This window comes from Sus scrofa, chromosome 1, assembly GCF_054392235.1.
Source record: "Sus scrofa isolate SSC_HxYL_T2T_F1_AM1 chromosome 1, Sscrofa_HxYL_maternal_Yorkshire_Landrace_v2.0, whole genome shotgun sequence".
NCBI classification, from domain to species: Eukaryota; Metazoa; Chordata; class Mammalia; order Artiodactyla; family Suidae; genus Sus; species Sus scrofa.
The window spans coordinates 273,752,332-273,771,599 of NC_139383.1; the positions used below are offsets into that span (position 1 = coordinate 273,752,332).

A 19,268-nucleotide genomic window follows, 5' to 3' on the forward strand; every position below is an offset into this window, starting at 1 on the left:
AAGTTTTGCCTCACACCAGTCAGAATGGCCACCATTAATAAGTCTGCAAATAACAAATGCTGGAGGGGGTGTGGCAAAAAGGGAACTCTCCTGCACTGTTGGTAACAATGTAAGCTGGTACAACATTTATGGAGAACATTATGGCAGCTCCTTAGAAAACTAAGTGTGGAAATACCATATGACCCAGAAATACTACTCTTGGGCGTATATCCTAACCTTCTTCTAACCATTACCACAGTTTTGACTCTTCCCTACCTTCTACCAGAGCCCTAAACTAATCTAACATTGATCAAATTCTAATCCAGTGGTTAGAATTTTAGGAATGAGCTCATGCATGTTTTGGTGCTGCTTAATATCTGAGAGATGGAATATGTAGTCTAATAGGGATATTTGCCTCACCCAAATCTGTCCCATTCTTTGGCATGAGAGGGTCTGAGGATGTTCTCTTGGGGTCAAGGTGAGTAGGAACAGTCTCACTGGTCATGCAGAACCTTAAAAGAGCAAAAGTATGGAGGCAATTGTAGGCCACAAATCGCTTACCTGGTATATCTTGGAATCAGCCTCTTAGAAGTACAGTTGGTGGGAGTTTCCTTGTGGCACAGTGGGTTAAGGATCTGGGGGTGTCACTGTAAAGGCAGAGGTTGGAACCCTGGCCCCGGAACTTGCCTATGAAGTGGAGGTGGCAAAAAAAGGAAAAAAGGAAAAAAAGATGAAAAATACAAATGGCAAGTAAACTGAGTATTGCACCTGATAACAAGCAGGAACATGCATTTTTTGAACACTGAGGAACCTAAGGCAGCTTAACAGCAAATTAATCTTGGTTCTGTTGCTAGGTCTAGAATCCTTCAGGTTCCTGCCTCCTGTCTGTAAGCTTCAGTTTCTCCCCCTTTTCAGCCCCTCAAACAATTTAAGACACACAGCCAGAGGAACATCCATCTTTATCCACAGTGATGGGGGCCAGGAAGGATGTCCTCATTTCTTCAGGGTCAGTCCTAACCAGCCTGCTGGGATCTCTCACATGTGCACTCACCGTGGATAGCAGCACCAGCTCTGGGACCTTCTGAGTGCCTCCTTGATCTCTATGTTGCAGAGGCTGTAGATGAGTGGGTTGAGGGCTGGGACGACAAGGGTGTAGAACACAGATGCCATCTTGTCGCTATCCAGGACATAGCTGGATCTGGGATGCAGGTAGATGAAAATGAGTGTCCTGTACAGCATGGGCACAGCTGTGAGGTGGGAGCCACAGGTAGAGGCTGTTCACCAGCAGCCCTGGAATGAGCACTTGCACATCACAGCACCAGCGATGAACCTGTAGGACACAGCAATAGCCAACACCATGGCTGTCTGGATGAAGCCACAGATAGGAAAGAGTAGGAGTTCATTGAGACTGGTGTCATTGAAGGAGATGGCCAGCAGTGGAGGGATATTGCAGAAGAAGCTGTTCACCTCCCGGGAGCTGCAGAAGCTCAGGTGAAGGTGAAGGTCGGGTGGACCATGGCACTCAGTGCCTCACCCAGGCCTGATGCTCCCAGCAAGGCCAGGCATAGATGCCATGATATGGCCATGGTGTATAGAAGAGGGTTTCTGATGGCCACATAGCAGCCATAGACCATGACTACCCAAAGGCAACACCCAGCATCTGCCAGCCCTGAAAACACAAACATCTGGAGGGCACAGGCTGCATAGGGGATGGTGGCGAGGGGCAGCAGCAGGTCCACCAGCATCTTGGGGGCGATGGCTGAGGAATAGCAGGCGTCCAGCAGGGAGAGGTTGGCCAGGAAGAAGTACATGGGTGTGTGGAGCTGGGTGTCCATGCAGATCAGTAGGTAGCATCATGCCCATGTTTCCCAGCAGGCTCACCAGGTAGATGGGCAGGAAGACCAGGAAGAGGGTGATGCACAGGTTCCAGCAATCTGTGATGCCCAGAAGGATGAATTTGGCATGAGCACCCCTGGTCCAGGTGAAGTTCTCTGGCCTCATCCTGCTGAACAGAAACGGAGGAGAGACAAAGCGGAGGGAGCTAAGGGAAAGGTCATGACCTTCATGGTGGAGAAAGCATTTTGTACTGGTATCAGGACTTGGGTGTTAGTCCTACCTGGTAACAAGATTGCTGTGTGACCTTGGACAAGCCATATCACCTCTTAAAACCTTTGTTTCTATCACTGAGAAGTCACTTCCATTTAACCTTCATGGGGGAGGAAATCTTGCCTGTTTTTATCAATTTTGTATCCACAGTACTGAGAACATAGCCTGGGACATAGTGCTCAATTGCTTTATTGCACTTTGCTTTATTGAATTTTACTTTATCGTGCTTTACAGATAGAGCTTTTTTTTTAACAAATTAAAGATTTGTGGCACCTTTTTCTTTTTTATATTTAATTAATTTAAAAGATTTTACTGATTTCTGCTACACAACAAAGTGATTCAGTTATACATATACACACATCCATTCCTTTTCAGATTCTTTTCCCATGTAGATTATCACAAACTACTGGGTAGATTTCCCTGTGCTGTATAGGTCCCCACTGGTGTGGCACCATTTTTCCCACAGCAATTGCTTACTTTGGGTCTTCGTGTCACATTTTGGTAATTCTCACACTATTTCATTATTAATTTTGTTCTTGGTGATTTGTGATCAGTGATCTCTACCACCATCAGTGGGTTCCCTGAAGGCTTAGATGATGGTTAATATTTTTTTTAGCAATGAAGTATGTATGTATGTATGTATGTATGTATGTATGTATGTATGTATTTTGCTTTTTAGGGCTGCACGCACAGCATATGGAAGGTCCCAGGTGACAGGTTGAACTGGAGCTACAGCTGCCAGCCTATGTCACAGCCACAGCCACAGCCACATCAGATCTGAGCTATGTCTGCAGCCTACACCACAGCTCATGGCAATGCTAGATCCTTAACTCACTGAGTGAGGCCAGGAATCAAATTTGCATCCTCATGGATACTAGTCAGTTTTGTAACCTGCTGAGCCACAATGGTAATATCCTGACCTATGTTTAAATTGGTTCCTGGTCAGATTCCTTTCCACAGTGCCACAACAGGAAATCTAGCAATGAAGTATATTAAAGTTAAGTTACGTATATTGCCTTCTTTATGCATGATACACTTGCATACTTAATAGACAGCAGTATAGCATAAAAGTAATTTTTATATGCACTGGGAAGCCAAAATATCGGTGTAACTTTCTTGCTATATCACATTTGTCTGGAACTAAACCCACATCTATGAAGTCTGCTTGATTTATTAAATGAATGAATGATGAATAGGGTAGTAGTGTCTAGCCAAGGATTGAAACTTCATGATTCTTTTTTTCTTTACTTTCTTTCTATTTTTTTTTTTGCAGTGCACTTGTGGTATATGGAATTTGCCTGGCTAGAGAGTGAATCTGAGCTGCAGCTGAGGCCTATGCCACAGCCATGGCAACACCAGATCCAAGCCATATGTGTGACCTACCCTGCAGCTGTGGCAATACCAGATCCTAATGCAAAGAGTGAAGCCAGGGATCTAACGTGCATCCTCACAGAGACTATGTTGGGTCCTTAACCTGCTGAGCCACAAGGGGAACTCCCAAACCTCATGATTCTATGTGCCTTCTCCTCTCCATTTTCTCAAGGAGGAAAATAGACAATGAAATGGGCAGAGTCTCCTTAGACAAAAGGTAACTAGCTATGGGTCTGGAGGTTGGCTGGTTGGCCATCATCCCATTGGAATAAGAGCTGGGATGGGATAGTGCAGCAGTGGCTGGCATCTGGGGGAGACAGCCAGGAGGGGAAAGAACAGATTTGAAAGTATTCCAGGGCTGGACTCTTCTTCCCTCCAAGCCTCAATTTTCTCATGTGTTTAATGAGAAAAAAAAAGATGCAAGGATCAATGAAATAATGTATATAGAGCATCTCGCACAAAGCCTGGCACACAGCAGGTTTTTAATGAAGGGTCAGTTAATTGAACTGAATTTAGCTGGATGTCTTACCTTGATCCCGGAAGGAAGCAACTTTATGGCAACCAACTAGTTTCCAGAAAATGTGACATTGCGTCACCCTCCTGTGCCTTTTCATTGTTCCTTTTGCCTGGAACCCATTTCCTCTTTTTGAGTTTGACAAAAAAACTACGACGGATGTAAACCTTCCTTCAAATGACCCAGAGGAAAGTAAATTCTCCCTTCTTTGTGCTGGCTGCACTGGAGCCTATATCTATCACAGTGTTTATTCTATTGCACATATTACTTATGTGACTGTCTTTCCTGTGGGCTTTGAGCTCTTTGGTTCAATATTCATTCAGCAAACATTTATTGAGTCCTTGTCTGTGCTATGTATGGCCCTGTGATTCATTTTTGTGCCCTCCAGGGTCTGGTATGTAATCGGTGCTCATAAATATTAGTTGAGTATATAAAACTGAAAAGAATGTGAATGTTAGTAGCATGCAGACTTGGTTTTAAGACTGGGTTCTACCACTTTCTGGTGTGTAACTTGGGGTAGGTCACCTCACCTTCCACAGGCTCTTTTCTGTTGTCAAGTGGGAGACATAATATCTCTGTAGGAGAAAAGCAATGTGCAGCACCTGGAAGTGAGTAAATGCTTTCTTCTTCCTTTAAGCAGAGTTTAGGAGTTCCTTGGTGGCTCAGAGGGTTAAGAACCTGGTGTTGTCACTGCTTTGGCTTAGGTCACTGCTGTGGCACAGGTTGGATCCCCGGCCTGGGAACTTCCATATGATGTGATTGTGGACAAACAAACAAACAGACTAGTTTAAATGTTTGGGACCTTACCAGTGGCTGGTGAGGATGATGAAGAGCTTCCTCCAGAGCACAGTTTGGATAAAAAATTTGATTATATGGAGCTCCCATTGACTTAGGGGTAACAAACCCAACTAGTATCCATGAGGACTCATGTTTGATCCCTGGCATCCCTCACTGGGTTAAGGATCTGGTCTTGCCTTGAGCTGTGGTGTAAGGCACAGACACAGCTTGGATCCCATGTTGCTTTGGCTGTGGAATAGAGTGGCCTCTGTATTTCTGATTCAACCCCTAGCATGGGATCCTCCATATCCTATGGGTGCAGCCCTAAAAATAGACCAAAAATTGATTATATCACGTGTTAGCGAGGTTGTGATGGTAGAATGTAAACTATGCAATTTGGAGGACAATTTGGCAATGAACTGCCCACAACCATGCATACCCTATGTCTTAGGTTGCTTGGGCTTCTGTCAGAAAGTACCACAGACTGGGTGACTTAAGCAACAGACATTTATTTCTTGCAGTTCTGGATGCTGGGAAATCCAAGGTCAGAGTGCCAGCATGGTTGGATTCTGGTGAGGGTCCAATTTTGGACTTGCTAATGGCTGCCTTCTGACTTTATCTCATATGATCTTGAAAGACAGAGATGGACTTTTCTTCTAAGGGCACTAATTCCATCATTAGGACCCCACCCTTCTGAACCTCATTACCTCCCAAAGACCCCACTTCCAGATACTATCCCATTGGGGTTTAGGGCTTCAACATATGAATTTTGAGGGGTGGTGACATATTCAGTCCATAATATCTAGTAACTCCACTTCTTGGTGTTTTGAAAACTCTCCCACATGTGTACAACTGGAGAAATGCATAAGGATGCCTAGAGTCTTGGACTCTTTGTAATGGCCAAACACTAGCCAAACCTAAATGTTTGTCTGTAGGCTTATGGGAGTTAATTGCAGATTCGATGTCTATGTATCAATATGGAGAGATCTCATAAACATATTGAGATAAAAGCCTAATTTGTGGAGAAATATATATATTGAAGAAAAAGCACAAAATATTGTATGGTTTTCTTTGTACACCAAATGTACTGCTGGTTGCTCCAAGCAGAGACGAGGTCCCAGTTTAAAGGGCCTCAGGACATCTCAAAGGATTTCATCAGCTTTGCCTCATCTCCATATTCATAGGTGATCCTTCTTCTCTGTTTTTCCTTTTTTTGGCCCCATCTGTGGAACACAGAAGTTCCCTGTCCAGGAGAATCATGTCACAGTAGTACCTTGAGCCACAGTACTGACAACACCGAATCCTTAACTGATAGGCTCCCGAGGAACCCCCTTCTTATCTTTTCAAACTCAGCTCAGGGGTCATCATCTTTTCCCAAGAGACTTTATGTGACATCCAACCACCCAGCCTCTCATTCTAGAACCCCCCCCTCCCTGGGATCTCTCTATTATAACCCTACTTCATCATTTTATAATTACCTAAGTGATGTTCTCCCTCACCTAACTGGACAGTTGGGACCATGCCCAATACTTTCCTCTACTCCTCATGATACAGAATTTTAGAAGAAAAGAATTTTAGGGGTCTTCTCCTTCTCCTTGGTGGGGATCACTGATAGAGGTCAGACAGTGTCTGGGGGTAGACAGCTGTGGACCTCCAGGTCCACTCAACCACACATTCTCCACCAATGAGATCAGCTTGGTGGCTGAGGTTCTGCATCCAGAACCCGTCTGGAAGCAAAGCCCTTGCGTGTTTCCATCTACTCACATGGAAGCAAACACTAGTTACCATCACAAAGTGAGGAGCATCTGTAAAATGGGGACCATGAGACTTCAAGGCTTTGAAATTGCTTTCAAATTTGGGGGTGCAATGAGCCCAAAACATTAGTTAAGCAGTTACTATGGAGTGTGTGTGTGTGTTCAGAAAACATAGAGTGAATTCTCCATTAATTTCTCTCTGTTGCCTTACTGCCCATGGGGAGTAATCCTGACATTCAGGGTCATTCATTTCATTCCTTGCAGGAAAGAAGATGGAATTCCAAAGAAGAAGGGAGATAAGACACACAGCTATGAAGGTATGGAGTTGGGGCTTGAACTCAGATCTAGCGCCAAATCCAATTTTCTTTGTCTCTAGGCAGAGACTCTAATTAGCTCTCTTAAAAGATTATGAAGTTAGAGTTGCCACTGACTTGCCTCTATTGTATCATATTTATGAAGCATATTGGGTCAGATTGGGGGTTCCCAGTCTACTCTTTGGACCTCTGTCATTGGAATTACCAGTGGAGCTTTGTGAAAAACTGTATGGCTCTCTGCAGTGGTCAAAAACTCTGATTCAATTCATCTAGAGAAGGGCACAGAAAACTGTACTTGTAAGAAAATATTCCAGGTGATTCTGATATGTATCTTGATTTGGGACCCCTGAGGATCAGAGCTTCTCAATCTTTAATGCACCTAGGAAGCTTGCTAAATGCAGATTCTCCTTCAGAAGGATGGTGAGGGGCCTGAGATTCTCCATTTCTAACAAACTCCCAGGAGACACTGATGCTGCTGGTTCGGGTATCACACTTGGGGTATCGAGAGCCTAGGAGATATTGGACATCATTCCATGTTCTGACATATTTATTTCCTCTTTTTTTTTTAAATTGCACTTGCAGCATATGGAAATTCCCAGGCTAGGGGTTGAATCAAAGCTGTAGCTGCTGGCCTGCACCACAGCCACAGCAACACCAGTCTGAGCTGCATCTGTGACCTATGCTTCAGCTCATGGCAATGCCAGATACTTAACCAGTGAGTGAGGCCAGGGATCAAATCCACATCCTCATGAACCCTATGGTGGGTTCTTAAGCTGCCAAGCCACAATGGGAACTCCCCCACCTCTGACATCTTAAGATTCTAGCAAGCTGGAGGGTTCTCAGCCTCATCCTTCTAGTTCCTGTCTCTCTGCTGATGGCTTTATTTTGACTCCTCCTCTCTTCTCAGGCCCCGCTATACTCATGAACATATTCAGTGTGGTGAGGCTGGACTCCTGTTATTTGTCATGATGTGGCCTCCCCATTTCCTAAGGATCCCCTGTTCTTAGCTCATTCCCCCTCAGCACACAAGCATTTGATATGTCTCAGGCTGCTGTCACCGTGATGGCGCAGGTCTAGGGGGTTGGTAGGACATACCAAGTAGTTGGAGGTGGGTAAGGTGTTCTTCCCACAGAGCAGCTTCAGTCCAGCTGTGGGGTGATGATGGCAGGGGTGGTTGCAGGGACATGCCCCACCTCAGATGTAGGAACTGTGAGACTTATCGTCACCTTGTACCATGATGGCATGGTTTATATTTAGCTCCTGACTCCTCAAGGAGTGGTAATATTGCAGCTGTAACTCTGATTATACCCCTATCCTTGGAACGTCCATATGGCATGGGTGCAGCCCTAAAAGATACTCTCTCTCTACAGCCTTTGGGGATTCCATGAGAGCTGGTGGCAGGGGAAAGTCCAGGATGACACATGCTTTGGAGCCTGTGGAGGTTGGAAAGGTGTGGCTGGGTGGGTCCCCAGGCTCTGTGTGGGGATGACAGTCATGCTGCTTGTTTAGAGTTTTCCCCTGGGCTCCTCTTCCCCATCCATTCTCCCTGTCCCTACCCCAGACTCCAATCCATTCTTGGGACTCTATGTTTTTCTTATGCTTTATGACCTTTTACACAACGCAAATTCTCTTCACATTTTCCTTTTGCCTGGAACACCTAACCTCTTTCTTTTTTTTTCTTTTTCTGTCTTTTTAGGACCACACTGGTGGCATATGTGGCATATGGAAGTTCCCAGGCCAGGGCTCTTAACTGAGCTGTAGCTGCCAGCCTGCACCACAGTCACAGCAATGCTGGATCCTTAACCCACTGAGCAAGGCCTGGGATCCAACCTGAATCCTTATGGATACTAATTGGGTTCATAACCTGCTGAGCTACCATGGGAACTCTGACTTTGTGTTCATTTCCACTGTACAGCAAAGTGATTCATTTATGCATATGTACACCTTCATTTTCATATTCTTTTCCTTTAGTTTATCACAGGATATTGAACCTAGTTCCCTGTGCTATACAGTAGGACCTTGTTCTTTATTTTATGTATAATTGTTTGCATCTGCTAATCCCAAACTCCCAATCCATCTCTCCTCCACACACTTCCCAAATGGCAACCAAATGTCTGTTTTTCTATGTCTGTCAGTCTGTTTCTGGTTTGTAGACGAGTTCATTTATGTCATATTTTAGGTTCCACATATAAGTGATATATGGTTTTTGTCTTTCTCTTTAAGACTACTATTGGTCCCTTTGATACTACATGTACTGATCCAGAATCCTGGCATGGGACACACGTAATCAATAACACTAGGCATGAATATTCTTTTTATGCCAACCCCAGTTTACAGACAACCCACCAAACTGCTGACTGGGGAAATTTCTTGGTCGTTCCTCAGGTTATGCACCTGGCTTTATCACTGTTGTGGCATATTCCTGGCCTGTACCATCCCCAATAAAAATGATGGCCTGTACAATATTACCACTGCCTTGAAAGGAGGCGCCTGTGCCATTACCTAATGAGTGTATGAATGTTTCATTTTATTAAATCACATAAGGGCAGAAGTGGCTATTCTGAGTCCCCAGCCTGTGGGACTTCATAAGTGATTCAGATCATGGGCTTGTGGTGGAAACATTTGTTACTTGCTTTGGAAATCATTATCCTAATCTGTGGTTTTTCTTGCATGAGTTATGCTGTTGCTGTGATACCTGCCTCCAAATGCAGCCATACAGCCACAAAAGGAGCCACCTCCAAGCCAGTGACACCCCTTGCTGACCATTCAGGGCACACTGCAGAAGAGGGGGACATGTAAAATCATAGGAGCTGGTCAGCAGAGTGTTGGTGTCACCAAGTCAAATTTTGGTCTGTTCACCTGTGGACAGCAAAACCTCTCCTGACTCTGGGTTGTGGTGAAGGAAAGGGCAGCATTTGTTGTGGGGTGCCAAGGTGGCTAATGCTCAAAAAACCCAGTGGATGGGAAGTTCCTGTCATTTCTCAGTGGAAATGAATCTGACAAGTAACCATGAGGACGCAGGTTTGCTCCCAGGCTTTGCTCCATGGGTTAAGAATCCAGTTTTGCAGTGAGCTGTGGTGTTGGTCACAGACACACTTGGATCCTGCATTGCAGTGGCTGTGACATAGGCCAGAGGCTACAGCTGCCATTTGAACCCTAGCCTGGGAACTTCCTTATGTCACAGGTGTGGCCCTAAAAACAAAAACAAAACAAAGCAAAACCCAATGGCTTTTAGTGAAAAGTTTTTAAAGACAGAGTGAGGGAGAGGGTTGCAGGTGCATGACCACCTGGGGGACATTCCTCTCATTGGTTGGTGGTGAGGTAATCAGGAGTCAACATCATCAGCCTTGGTTCCACCCAGTCCACATGCTTGTCTTGAGCAAGCAGTTAACTTTTCCCACCTGTTAGGGGTTTCAGTGTCTGCCAAGCAGCTCAAAAGATGCGGCTCAGAATATTACCTGTAGCCCATGAGGAGGAACCAAAAATCCTTGACTTTGTTTCATGGCTAAATTATTCTTTTTTTTTTTGTCTGGCTTGATTGTTTCCCTTTCTTTCTGTATTTTTCTCCCTTCTCTGATTAAATGTATTCTTTGGAACTCGGGAAAGGCCTAGGAGGCTAATGTTTGTCTACAAACCAGCAGAAGGCCAAGGACATGGGGTGGAGCAGGGGAGGGTGGCCTTTTCTAGGAAGACCCCCTAGAGTCCGGTTCAGTTATATCGAGAGAGGACACAGAGAGGACAAAGAAGAGGTGACTACTGATAGACCTGCAAGTTGGGCTTGGCTGATTGGAGGTACATTTACCCCACCTGTGTCCTTGAAATGTACACTCTGCCTGTGGTTCCCAGGCTGGGAGCCACTTTGGAGGAGGCAGGCTTGAAGGAACAGTGTGTTGCTGAGACTCTCTGGACAACATGCGACTCTGAACCCACTGAAAGCCTCTGTAAAAGCTTTCAAGATCCTGGCCAGCAAGGGTGGAGAGCTGATTTTGGCTACCAAGACAAGCCTTGTAGGTAGGTTGCCTTGCTTATGAAGACTGCCTTTTACCATTCTGGGGCAGGGGGATGGTGGCTGGCTCTTTTTCTCAGGGCCCAGTTTGTGAACAGACAGTCTGGTTTTCTTCCCCCTGCCCCCATGGCAACTGAATTATGCTTTATGTGAATGGAGAGGCTTGTGTGTGGGTGTCTTTCCTATCTTCCCTAATGTATTTTTCCCCTAATTATGTTTTGGCATTTGTTTATTGTTGGACTGAACTGATACTAGAGTTAACAGAAAATTTTCAGCAATTGTGTATTTTTTCAGGAGGTTTCCACTCTTTGGTTTTTAAGAACAGTGCTTCTATAAATGTTCATGTACCAGCTTTTATGTGGATTTAGGTTTTCTTAGTTACACACATAGGAATGGAATTCCTGGGTGGTGTGATAACTCTATGTTTGAACATTTTGAGAAACTGCCCATGTTTTCCTAATTGGCTGCATTGTTTTCAGTTCTTACTATAAATATAGAAGGGTTCACTCTCCTCGTATTCCTTGCTACCATTTTGATATTGTCTGGTAATTTTTTTTTTTTTTACAATTTAACCATCCTAGTGGAAATGAAGTGGTATCTCATTGTGATTTTGATTTGTATTCCTTGATGATTAATGATGTTGAGTATTGCTCATGTGATAATTGGCCACTTGTATTTTTTTAATTTGGAAAAAATCTCTTTAAATCCTTTGCACATTTTAAAATTGGGTTATTAGTCTTTTTGTTGAAGTGTAAGAATCCTTCATATAGTCTTATGCAAATGTCTTATCAACTATATGGTTTGCATATATTTTTCTACCTTTCTGTGGGTTGTCTATTCACTCTCCTGATGGTATCTTTTGAAGTACAAAACTTGATTATTTTGATGAATTCCTGTTGGTCCATTTTTTCTTTTACCACTTGTGTGGACAAGCAGTTTGGTGTCATACCTAAGAAACCACAGCCTAATCTAAGGTCACAAAGCATCTCACTCTCATGCTTTTCTCTAAGTGTCTTATAGTTTAAGCTCTTGCACTGTGCCCTATCATCCTTTTGAGTTAACTTTTGCATGAAGTGTGAGGTAAATGTCCAGCTTCATTCTTTTGCTTCTTGCTATTCAGTTGTCTCAGCAGGGTTTGGTTTGCTGAAAGCACTATTCTTTCCCCCTTGAATTTCCCTGGAAGCCTTCTTGAAAATAAATTGCCCATAAATGTGAAGGTTTATTTGTGGATTCACTTGTATTCCTTTGTCTAGCATTATGCTAGTATGGCATTGTCCTTTTTAATTGTAGTTTCCATATGATGATTATATAACTTACAGGCGTACAAGATAGTGATTTGTAATTTTTAAATGTTATACCTCCTTTACTCACATGAATTCTACACAGAGAAGGATTTCCAGTGATAACAGTGGCAGAAGAGTCACAAAGAGGAATTTTTTTTATTGGTTTAATTTTGTAAACTGAAATCCCATTTAGGTCAACAAATCAAAAAGAAAACTGAAGGATGAAATGTGACTGGGTACAGTTTGCACTAGGAGTAGGATAGTGCAAAGTTTAAATCTTTAATATAAAGAGGACCTACACAAGTCTTTAAAAGAGTCAAACAACATGAGGAAATGATTAAGAAGAATAAACAAAATGTATTTATAGGGAGTTCCCATAGTGGCACAGTGGAAATGAACCCGACTAGGAACTGCAAGGTTGTGGGTCTGATCTCTGGCCTCACTAAGTGGGTTAAGGATCTGGCATTGCCATGAGCTGTGGTGTAGGTTGCAGACCTGGCTCAGATCTAGCATTGCTGTGGCTCTGGTGTAGGCCAGAAGCTACAGCTCCCATTGGACCCCTAGCCTGGGAACCTTCATGTGCCACGAGTGCAGCCCTAAAAGGAGAAAAGACAAAAAAAAAAGAAGCAAAAAGAAGAAAAAATTTACAGAGGTACATATGTATCTGCCTGGATACATACCCACACATCAAGTCACCCTTTAGGGACTGCTGGTCACTCCCTCTCTACAGACTGCAGTTCTGACCTTGGTCAGTTGGCCCTGTTTCAGTCCTCAAAAGTCTAGGTGTTCATTTGCTTACACTTGCTTGGAAGGCAAGGCATCCATTCTGTATTGAATGAGGTTTCCACATCTATAGTGGACACATGGATGGAAGAAGGCACTTTGAAAGTTTGGGCCTCTACTTCAGGGAAGGACTTTTTATGGGGTGGAACATCTTCCATACCCAACAAGTCTCCACAAGGCTTCCTTCATGTCCCTGTTCCTCAGGCTGTAGATAAAGGGGTTCAGCATGGGGGTGACCACTGTATATATCACAGAGGCCACCATTCCAGTGTCTGAAGAGTAGGAGGAGGAGGGCTGGACATAGACCAGAAAGAGGGTCCCGTAGAAGAGAGTGATGACTGTCAGTTGAGCGCAACAGATAGAGAAGACTTTGTGCTTTCCCCCCGTAGAGGGGACCCAGAGGATTGTGTGGATAATATGGGCATAAGAGACCAGGATAAAAGTGAGAGGGGCCACACATGACAGTGTTGCCTCTGCAGACATCTGGACCTGAATGATATGGATGTCTAAGCAGGCAAGTTTGAGGAGTGGGAGAAGATCACAGAAGAAGTGTGGGATGGAATGAGGGGCACAGAAGGAGAACATGAGGAGAGTAGGTGAGAAGGCCAGGAGATGGGCACAGAGCCAGGGTGTGGTGACCAGCAGCAGGCAGTGCTGGGGACACATGATCATGGTATAGTGAAGAGGGAGGAAAGTGGCCATGTAGCTGTCATATGGCATCACAGCCAGCAGGAAGTCATCCAGCAGGGTCAATGCTATGAAAAAGTACATCTGCATGAGGCACCCAGTGTAGGAGATGGTGTGGTGCTGTGTCTGGATGTTGACCAGCACCTTTGGGACAATGGTGCAGGAGAAGCAGGTGTCAATGAAGGACAGGTTGGCCAGGAAGAAGTACATGGGGGTGTGGAGGTGAGGGTCAGAGCCAACGGCCAGGATGATGCACATGTTCCCCAGCACAGTGACCAGGTACATGGCTAGGAAGAGCCCAAGCAGGAGAGGCTGCTGGTCTGGGTGTGGAGAGAATCCCAGGAGCAGGAAGTCAGAGATGCTGGTTCAGTTTCTAAATTCCTTCTAAATTAGAGAAATTACAGCAGAATCTTCCTCAAATAAATATAGGCTGTCAAATATACAGAGTCCAAGGCCTTTGATCTATCTTCCTCTATCCCTTGAAAAGGTCACTGATATTCACTAGTACGTATAACTCCTGATTTGCAAAATGTTCAAATAGGAGGATTGTGAACTCTGATGAGGTGTCAGGGTAGAGTGTAATTTGAAGTTATAATTCCTGTAATATGGAAAGTTTTCACCATGGATGTTCTGAATGAGACTGGACTGGGGTTCATCTGGAAAAATGTTTCCAAGTTCAATTCCCTTTAAAAAACTTATAGAACACTCATTTAAATATCTTGTCTTATTGCTATGCTCACCTGTGGTTCATGTATATACTAGGATTTATTGGGCAAAATCAGGAGCTGTGTGTGCACACATACCAAGGGAGATCGAGGAAAGAATAGTTTCTTCAGAGAGGGGCCAGATGGGCCTTAGGGTTCTCTAGCTATGCTGGCAAGGCTCTGGCCTCCTTTCCTTTGAAGACCGTTCCTGTGTATTAGTGTGGCCAGCAGAACACTGAAAACTAAAAAGCACTTTTTTATGAAGGGCACACCATTTTCATTTAAATCATCAACTTCCTCTTCCTCATGTTTTGTTTGAATACCTGGGCTTTGGCCTCTGGAGATGGGGTGGGAATTGGTTGTGTTCCTTATGCTCAGTCTGTCTTTGGTTAATTACTTCCCGCTGAATCTCTGATTCTGGTTTTGTACCATGTGTATCTACCTCATAGACTCATTGCCATCATTCCTGAAATAATGTATGTAGAGGGTAGGCTGCTAGCAAGGGCAGTGATGTTACTGTCATTGTTAGTCACAGGTGAAGAAATGTGAACGTGGGACACAGGATGTGGTGACGAAGCTCTGGGTGACGTGCTTTACTGCTCTGGTCCTCATGTGCCTTTTCAATTGGAATTTTTAGTCCCTTTGAGCTTTGCTTTTCTCTTTTATAAGATATAGATAATACCCCTACCTGAAAGGATTGTTGAAGAGACCAAAGGCTAGAACTTGTGTCAGTTTCTTCATGAATCATGATGTGCAGTTAAGATGTGGAATTCAAGTGACCTGTGTGATGGTGTTGGGGGACAATGTGATCAGTCAGTAGTAGCCGTGTTTGATTAGGGTCATGAGGAAAAATATATATGATACCTCTGAAGTCTTCAAGTTTTCATCCTCTTTACACTTGATGAATCTTGACAAAGTCACAAACTTTTTCAGGTTTAGTTTCTTCATTGGCTCCAGTAGAATAATGCTGGTGTTCACTGTATAGTGTGGTTATGAGGAGTAAATTTGATAATGATGACAATGTTTAGATCAAGACTGACAGATACTAAGTGCTCATTAAATATGATCTGTTATTATTATTGATTATTTACTTTTAAAATTAATATTTAAAAAGTAAATAATTAAAATATTGAATTATTATTATCATTATTAAACATGTTTTAAAAATGAAACTGTTGTGTTGTTTTTGTGGTCCTGGTCACTGCATCATCATCATCATCATCATCATCATCAGCCCAGCAGCACCACACTGGAAAAGTTTGGACCCTACCTGTAACTGTCTGTTGAAAAGGATTTATTTTGGCATCTGGAGATCAAAGTCACATTTACTGGGTTGAATAACTTAATCATAAGAGCCTCCAACTTATTAAGTATATCATAGTAATAAGTAACTCTATCTTAGGGAATTATTTGCTGGATCAAATTTTAAGGAAAAGGAAGGATGTGAATGAGTTTGATGCATGTTAAATAGAAGTAGAGGCCTAAATTAGTGGTGTTTACATGGTGTGGTGGCTGACAGTGATTCTGGGAGGCATGCTCTTTCCAGTGGACTGAGAATGAATTATGTTCTGTGATTGCACAGGTGCTATGTCCTGGTCATTTATAGGGCTCGTGGAAGGGTTGTCTGAGACCCATTTTCCACAAAGCCTTCAGTCTATGCCTTCAGGGATGTGATGAATCCCACACTAGCTGCCCTGCATGGCGATCATAAGATCCAAAAAATGTATGGCAGAGAGGGTTGTAGAAAAGAAGGCAAAAAAGTAAAGGAAGAGGCTCTATGGAGTGTGTGTGTGTGTGTGTGTGTGTGTGCCTGCGTGTGTTCACATGCATGCTATTTGAGTGGACCCACAAACACATGGACTCCTTGTCCCCTTCCCTGTGCCTCTATCCTCACCTGGAGGTGCTGTCCAGCCTCAGTCTGTGACACTTGCCTGAAGGAACTTGTGTTTGCTGTTCCATTGTCTCCCTAGGAAGACATGGCTAGAGTCACAGAGCCCTTCTTTATGTGTAGCAACCACAGAGATGGAAGACTCAGGTCACTGGTGATGCCCCAGGCTCAGGAGCTGGGAGGAGCTGCTGTCTTTTCACAGGCAGTTTCTTTTGGGACCCATTCTCAGACCTGCTAGTTAGAGACCAGATGGGATAATTGGCTAACGTGCCAGCTATCCCCTCTGGACATTGTCTCCCTGTGTCCCAGCAACATCTGTGATAATTCTATTCAGGCAGACCAGGCTGGTGTCCATGGCCACACCCTGGTTTCTCCCCTGGGTGAGGAGCCACTGTGATCCATCCTCCCAGCCTTAACCATGAACAGGTCCACACTCTGTTCATGGCATCCATGCTTCCTACTTAGTCCTGTCCCCATGGGGGATTACTTGATGTCCTAGGAAATAAGTAAAAAATAAGAGGCTAGTTCAGAGGTCACAGTCATTGTTTTAAATGTCATGTCAAAGAGGAAAGATTCTTATTTAATGATCTCAGAGAACCTAGATATGAATAATATTTGATTCTGCCTTGGGCCCAGGGTGCCTAATAATTTATTTATGAAAGTAAAATAATTTCTGGCATGATTCATTTGCTTTTATTTAAATATATGTTACATATAAAAGAGTGTGTGAAACATGTATGGTCTATTAATAATGTTTATAAAATTGATGCCTATTCCATCACTCAGCTTAAATAGTGTAAGTGTCAATCTTTAATTAATAATTAATTTAAATAAGATGGGTTTTAATTTTTTAATTTTTCTTTTTTTGGACTTTATTTATTTATTTGTCTTTCTGTTTTTTTATTTCTAGGGCCACACCCACGGCATATGGACGTTCCCAGGCTTGGGGTCTAATCGGAGCTGTAGCCACAGGCCTATGCCAGAGCCACAGCAACACGGGATCCGAGCCGCATCTGCAACCTACACCACAGCTCATGGCAACGCCAGATACTTAACCCACTGAGCAAGGCCAGGGATTGAACCTGTAACCTTATGGTTACTATTCAAATTGTGTTCTGCTACACCACAAAGGGAACTCCTGGATATCATTTTTTAAAAATTCTATTATAGTTGATTTACAATGTTCTGTCACATTCTGCTGTACAACCAAATGATCCAGTTATACATATATGTACATTATTTTTCTCATAGTATCTTCCATCATGTGATTCATCACAAGTGATTGGATATATCTCCCTGTGCTATACAGCAGGACCTCATTGCTTATCTATTCCAAATGGAATAGTTTGCATGTACTAACCCCAGACTCCCAGTCCATCCTCCCCTCCCGGCACTCCTTGGCAACCACAAGTCTGTTCTCTATGTCCATGAGTTTGTTTCTTTTCTGTAGAAAGATTCATTTGTGCCATGTATTAGATTCCACATAAAAGTGATATCATATGGTATTTGTCTTTCACTCTTCTGACTTATTTCACTTAGTATGGTCTAGTTCCATCCATGTTGCTGCAAATGACATTTTTTTTATGGCTGAGCAGTATTCCATTGTGTATATGTAACAAATCTTCTTAATCCACTTGTATTTTGATGGACATTTAGGTTGTTTCCATGACTTGGCTATTGTGAATAATGCCGCAATGAACATAAGAGTGCATGTATCTTTCTGAATGAAAGTTTTATTGGATATATGCCCAGGAGTGGGATTTCTGGGTCATATTGTAGTTCTATATTTAGTTTTCTGAGGTACATCCATGCTGTTTTCCATGTGGTTGTATCAATTTATATTCCCACCAACAGTGTAGGAGTGTTCCTTTTTCTCTGCACCCTCTCCAGGTTTTGTTATTTGTAGATTTACTAATGAAAGCCATTCTGACATTGTGAGGCAGTACCTCATTGTAAATTTTATTTGCTTTTCTCTAGTAATTAGTCTTGCTGAACATTTTCCCTGTGCCTGTTGGCCATAGGAATGTCTTCTTTGGAGTAATGTCTATTCAGGACCTCTGCCCACTTTTCAATTTTTTTTTCTGTTGAGTTGTATGGATTGCTTATATATTTTGGAGATTAAACCCTTGTTGGTTGCATCATTTGAAACTATCTTCTCCCATTGTGTAGGTTGGTTTTTTTTTTTTGGTGTTTTTAATAATTTCCTTTGCTGTGCAAAAGCTTGTAAGTTTGAGCAGATCCCATTGGTTTATTTTTGTTCTTATTTTGATTGCTTTGGGAGACTGACCTAAGAAAACATCTGCATGGTTGATGTCAGAGAATGTTTTGCCCATGTTCTCTTCTAGGAGTTTTATGGTGTCTTGTCTTATGTTTAAGTCTTCAAGCCATTTAGAATTTATTTTTGTGCATGGTGTGTGGGTGTGTTCCAGTTTCATTGATTTACATGCAGCTGTCCAGAAAAGACTGTCAATTTCCCATTTTATATTCTTGCCTCCTTTGTCAAAGATTAATTGACCATAGGTGTCTAGGTTTATGTCTGGGTTCTCTATTCTGTTCCATTAGTCTGTATGTCTGTTTTGGTATGGGTACCATACTGTCTTGATTCCTGTAGCTTTATTCCTCAGGATTGCCTTGGCAATTCTGGGTCTTTTATGATTCCATATGAATTTTTTAATTAACAAATTTTAACACAATATTTAAAAGTTCCTTTCCATTTACAGTTATCACAAGATATTGGCTATTTCCCTGTGCTGTACAATACATCTTATAGCCTATCTTACACCCCAAAATTTGTATCTCTCATCCCCCCACCTTCCCCCTTCACCCCCTCCTTATCAGTCACCATTAGTTTGTTCTCTGTGTCGGTGAGTCTGAATTTTTTTTATTCAATTGTTTGTTGTATTTTTAGATTCCACATGTAAGTGGTATCATACAGTGTTCATCTTCCTCTGTCTGATATATTTGTCTTAGCATAATGGCCCCCAGATTGTTAGAATCCAATCACCTGTGTATCACTTCCCAGATTTAAAAGGAGAACATTATTACTGAATCTCCTTTTGTGTATCTTGTTAGTCATTCCTCTTCTCTCCATCTCAAAGTAAA

The 19,268-nt window shown here is 42.9% G+C and overlaps 2 protein-coding genes and 1 pseudogene across 2 annotated transcripts in view; 1 reads left to right on the top strand and 2 right to left on the bottom strand.

Annotated features, from left to right (window-relative positions):
* Positions 1-1,026: 1,026 nt before the first annotated feature.
* On the bottom strand, positions 1,027-1,980 carry LOC146407196 (olfactory receptor 5C1-like; annotated as a pseudogene).
* Positions 1,981-10,699: 8,719 nt separating this feature from the next.
* LOC146407197 (olfactory receptor 1J4-like) overlaps positions 10,700-19,268 on the top strand; it is a 66,926-nt gene continuing 58,357 nt past the window's right edge. The window contains exon 1 of the mRNA XM_084994990.1: positions 10,700-10,826. The gene's annotated coding sequence lies outside the window, so the exon portion shown is untranslated. The remainder of the gene's footprint in view (positions 10,827-19,268) is intronic.
* LOC110258403 (olfactory receptor-like protein OLF4) lies at positions 13,023-16,237 on the bottom strand. Its single transcript, XM_085014263.1, has 2 exons — positions 16,173-16,237; positions 13,023-13,935 (listed from the first exon to the last, which is right to left on the bottom strand). Exons 1-2 carry the CDS (start codon positions 16,235-16,237, stop codon positions 13,023-13,025), a joined length of 978 nt encoding a protein of 325 aa, XP_084870389.1.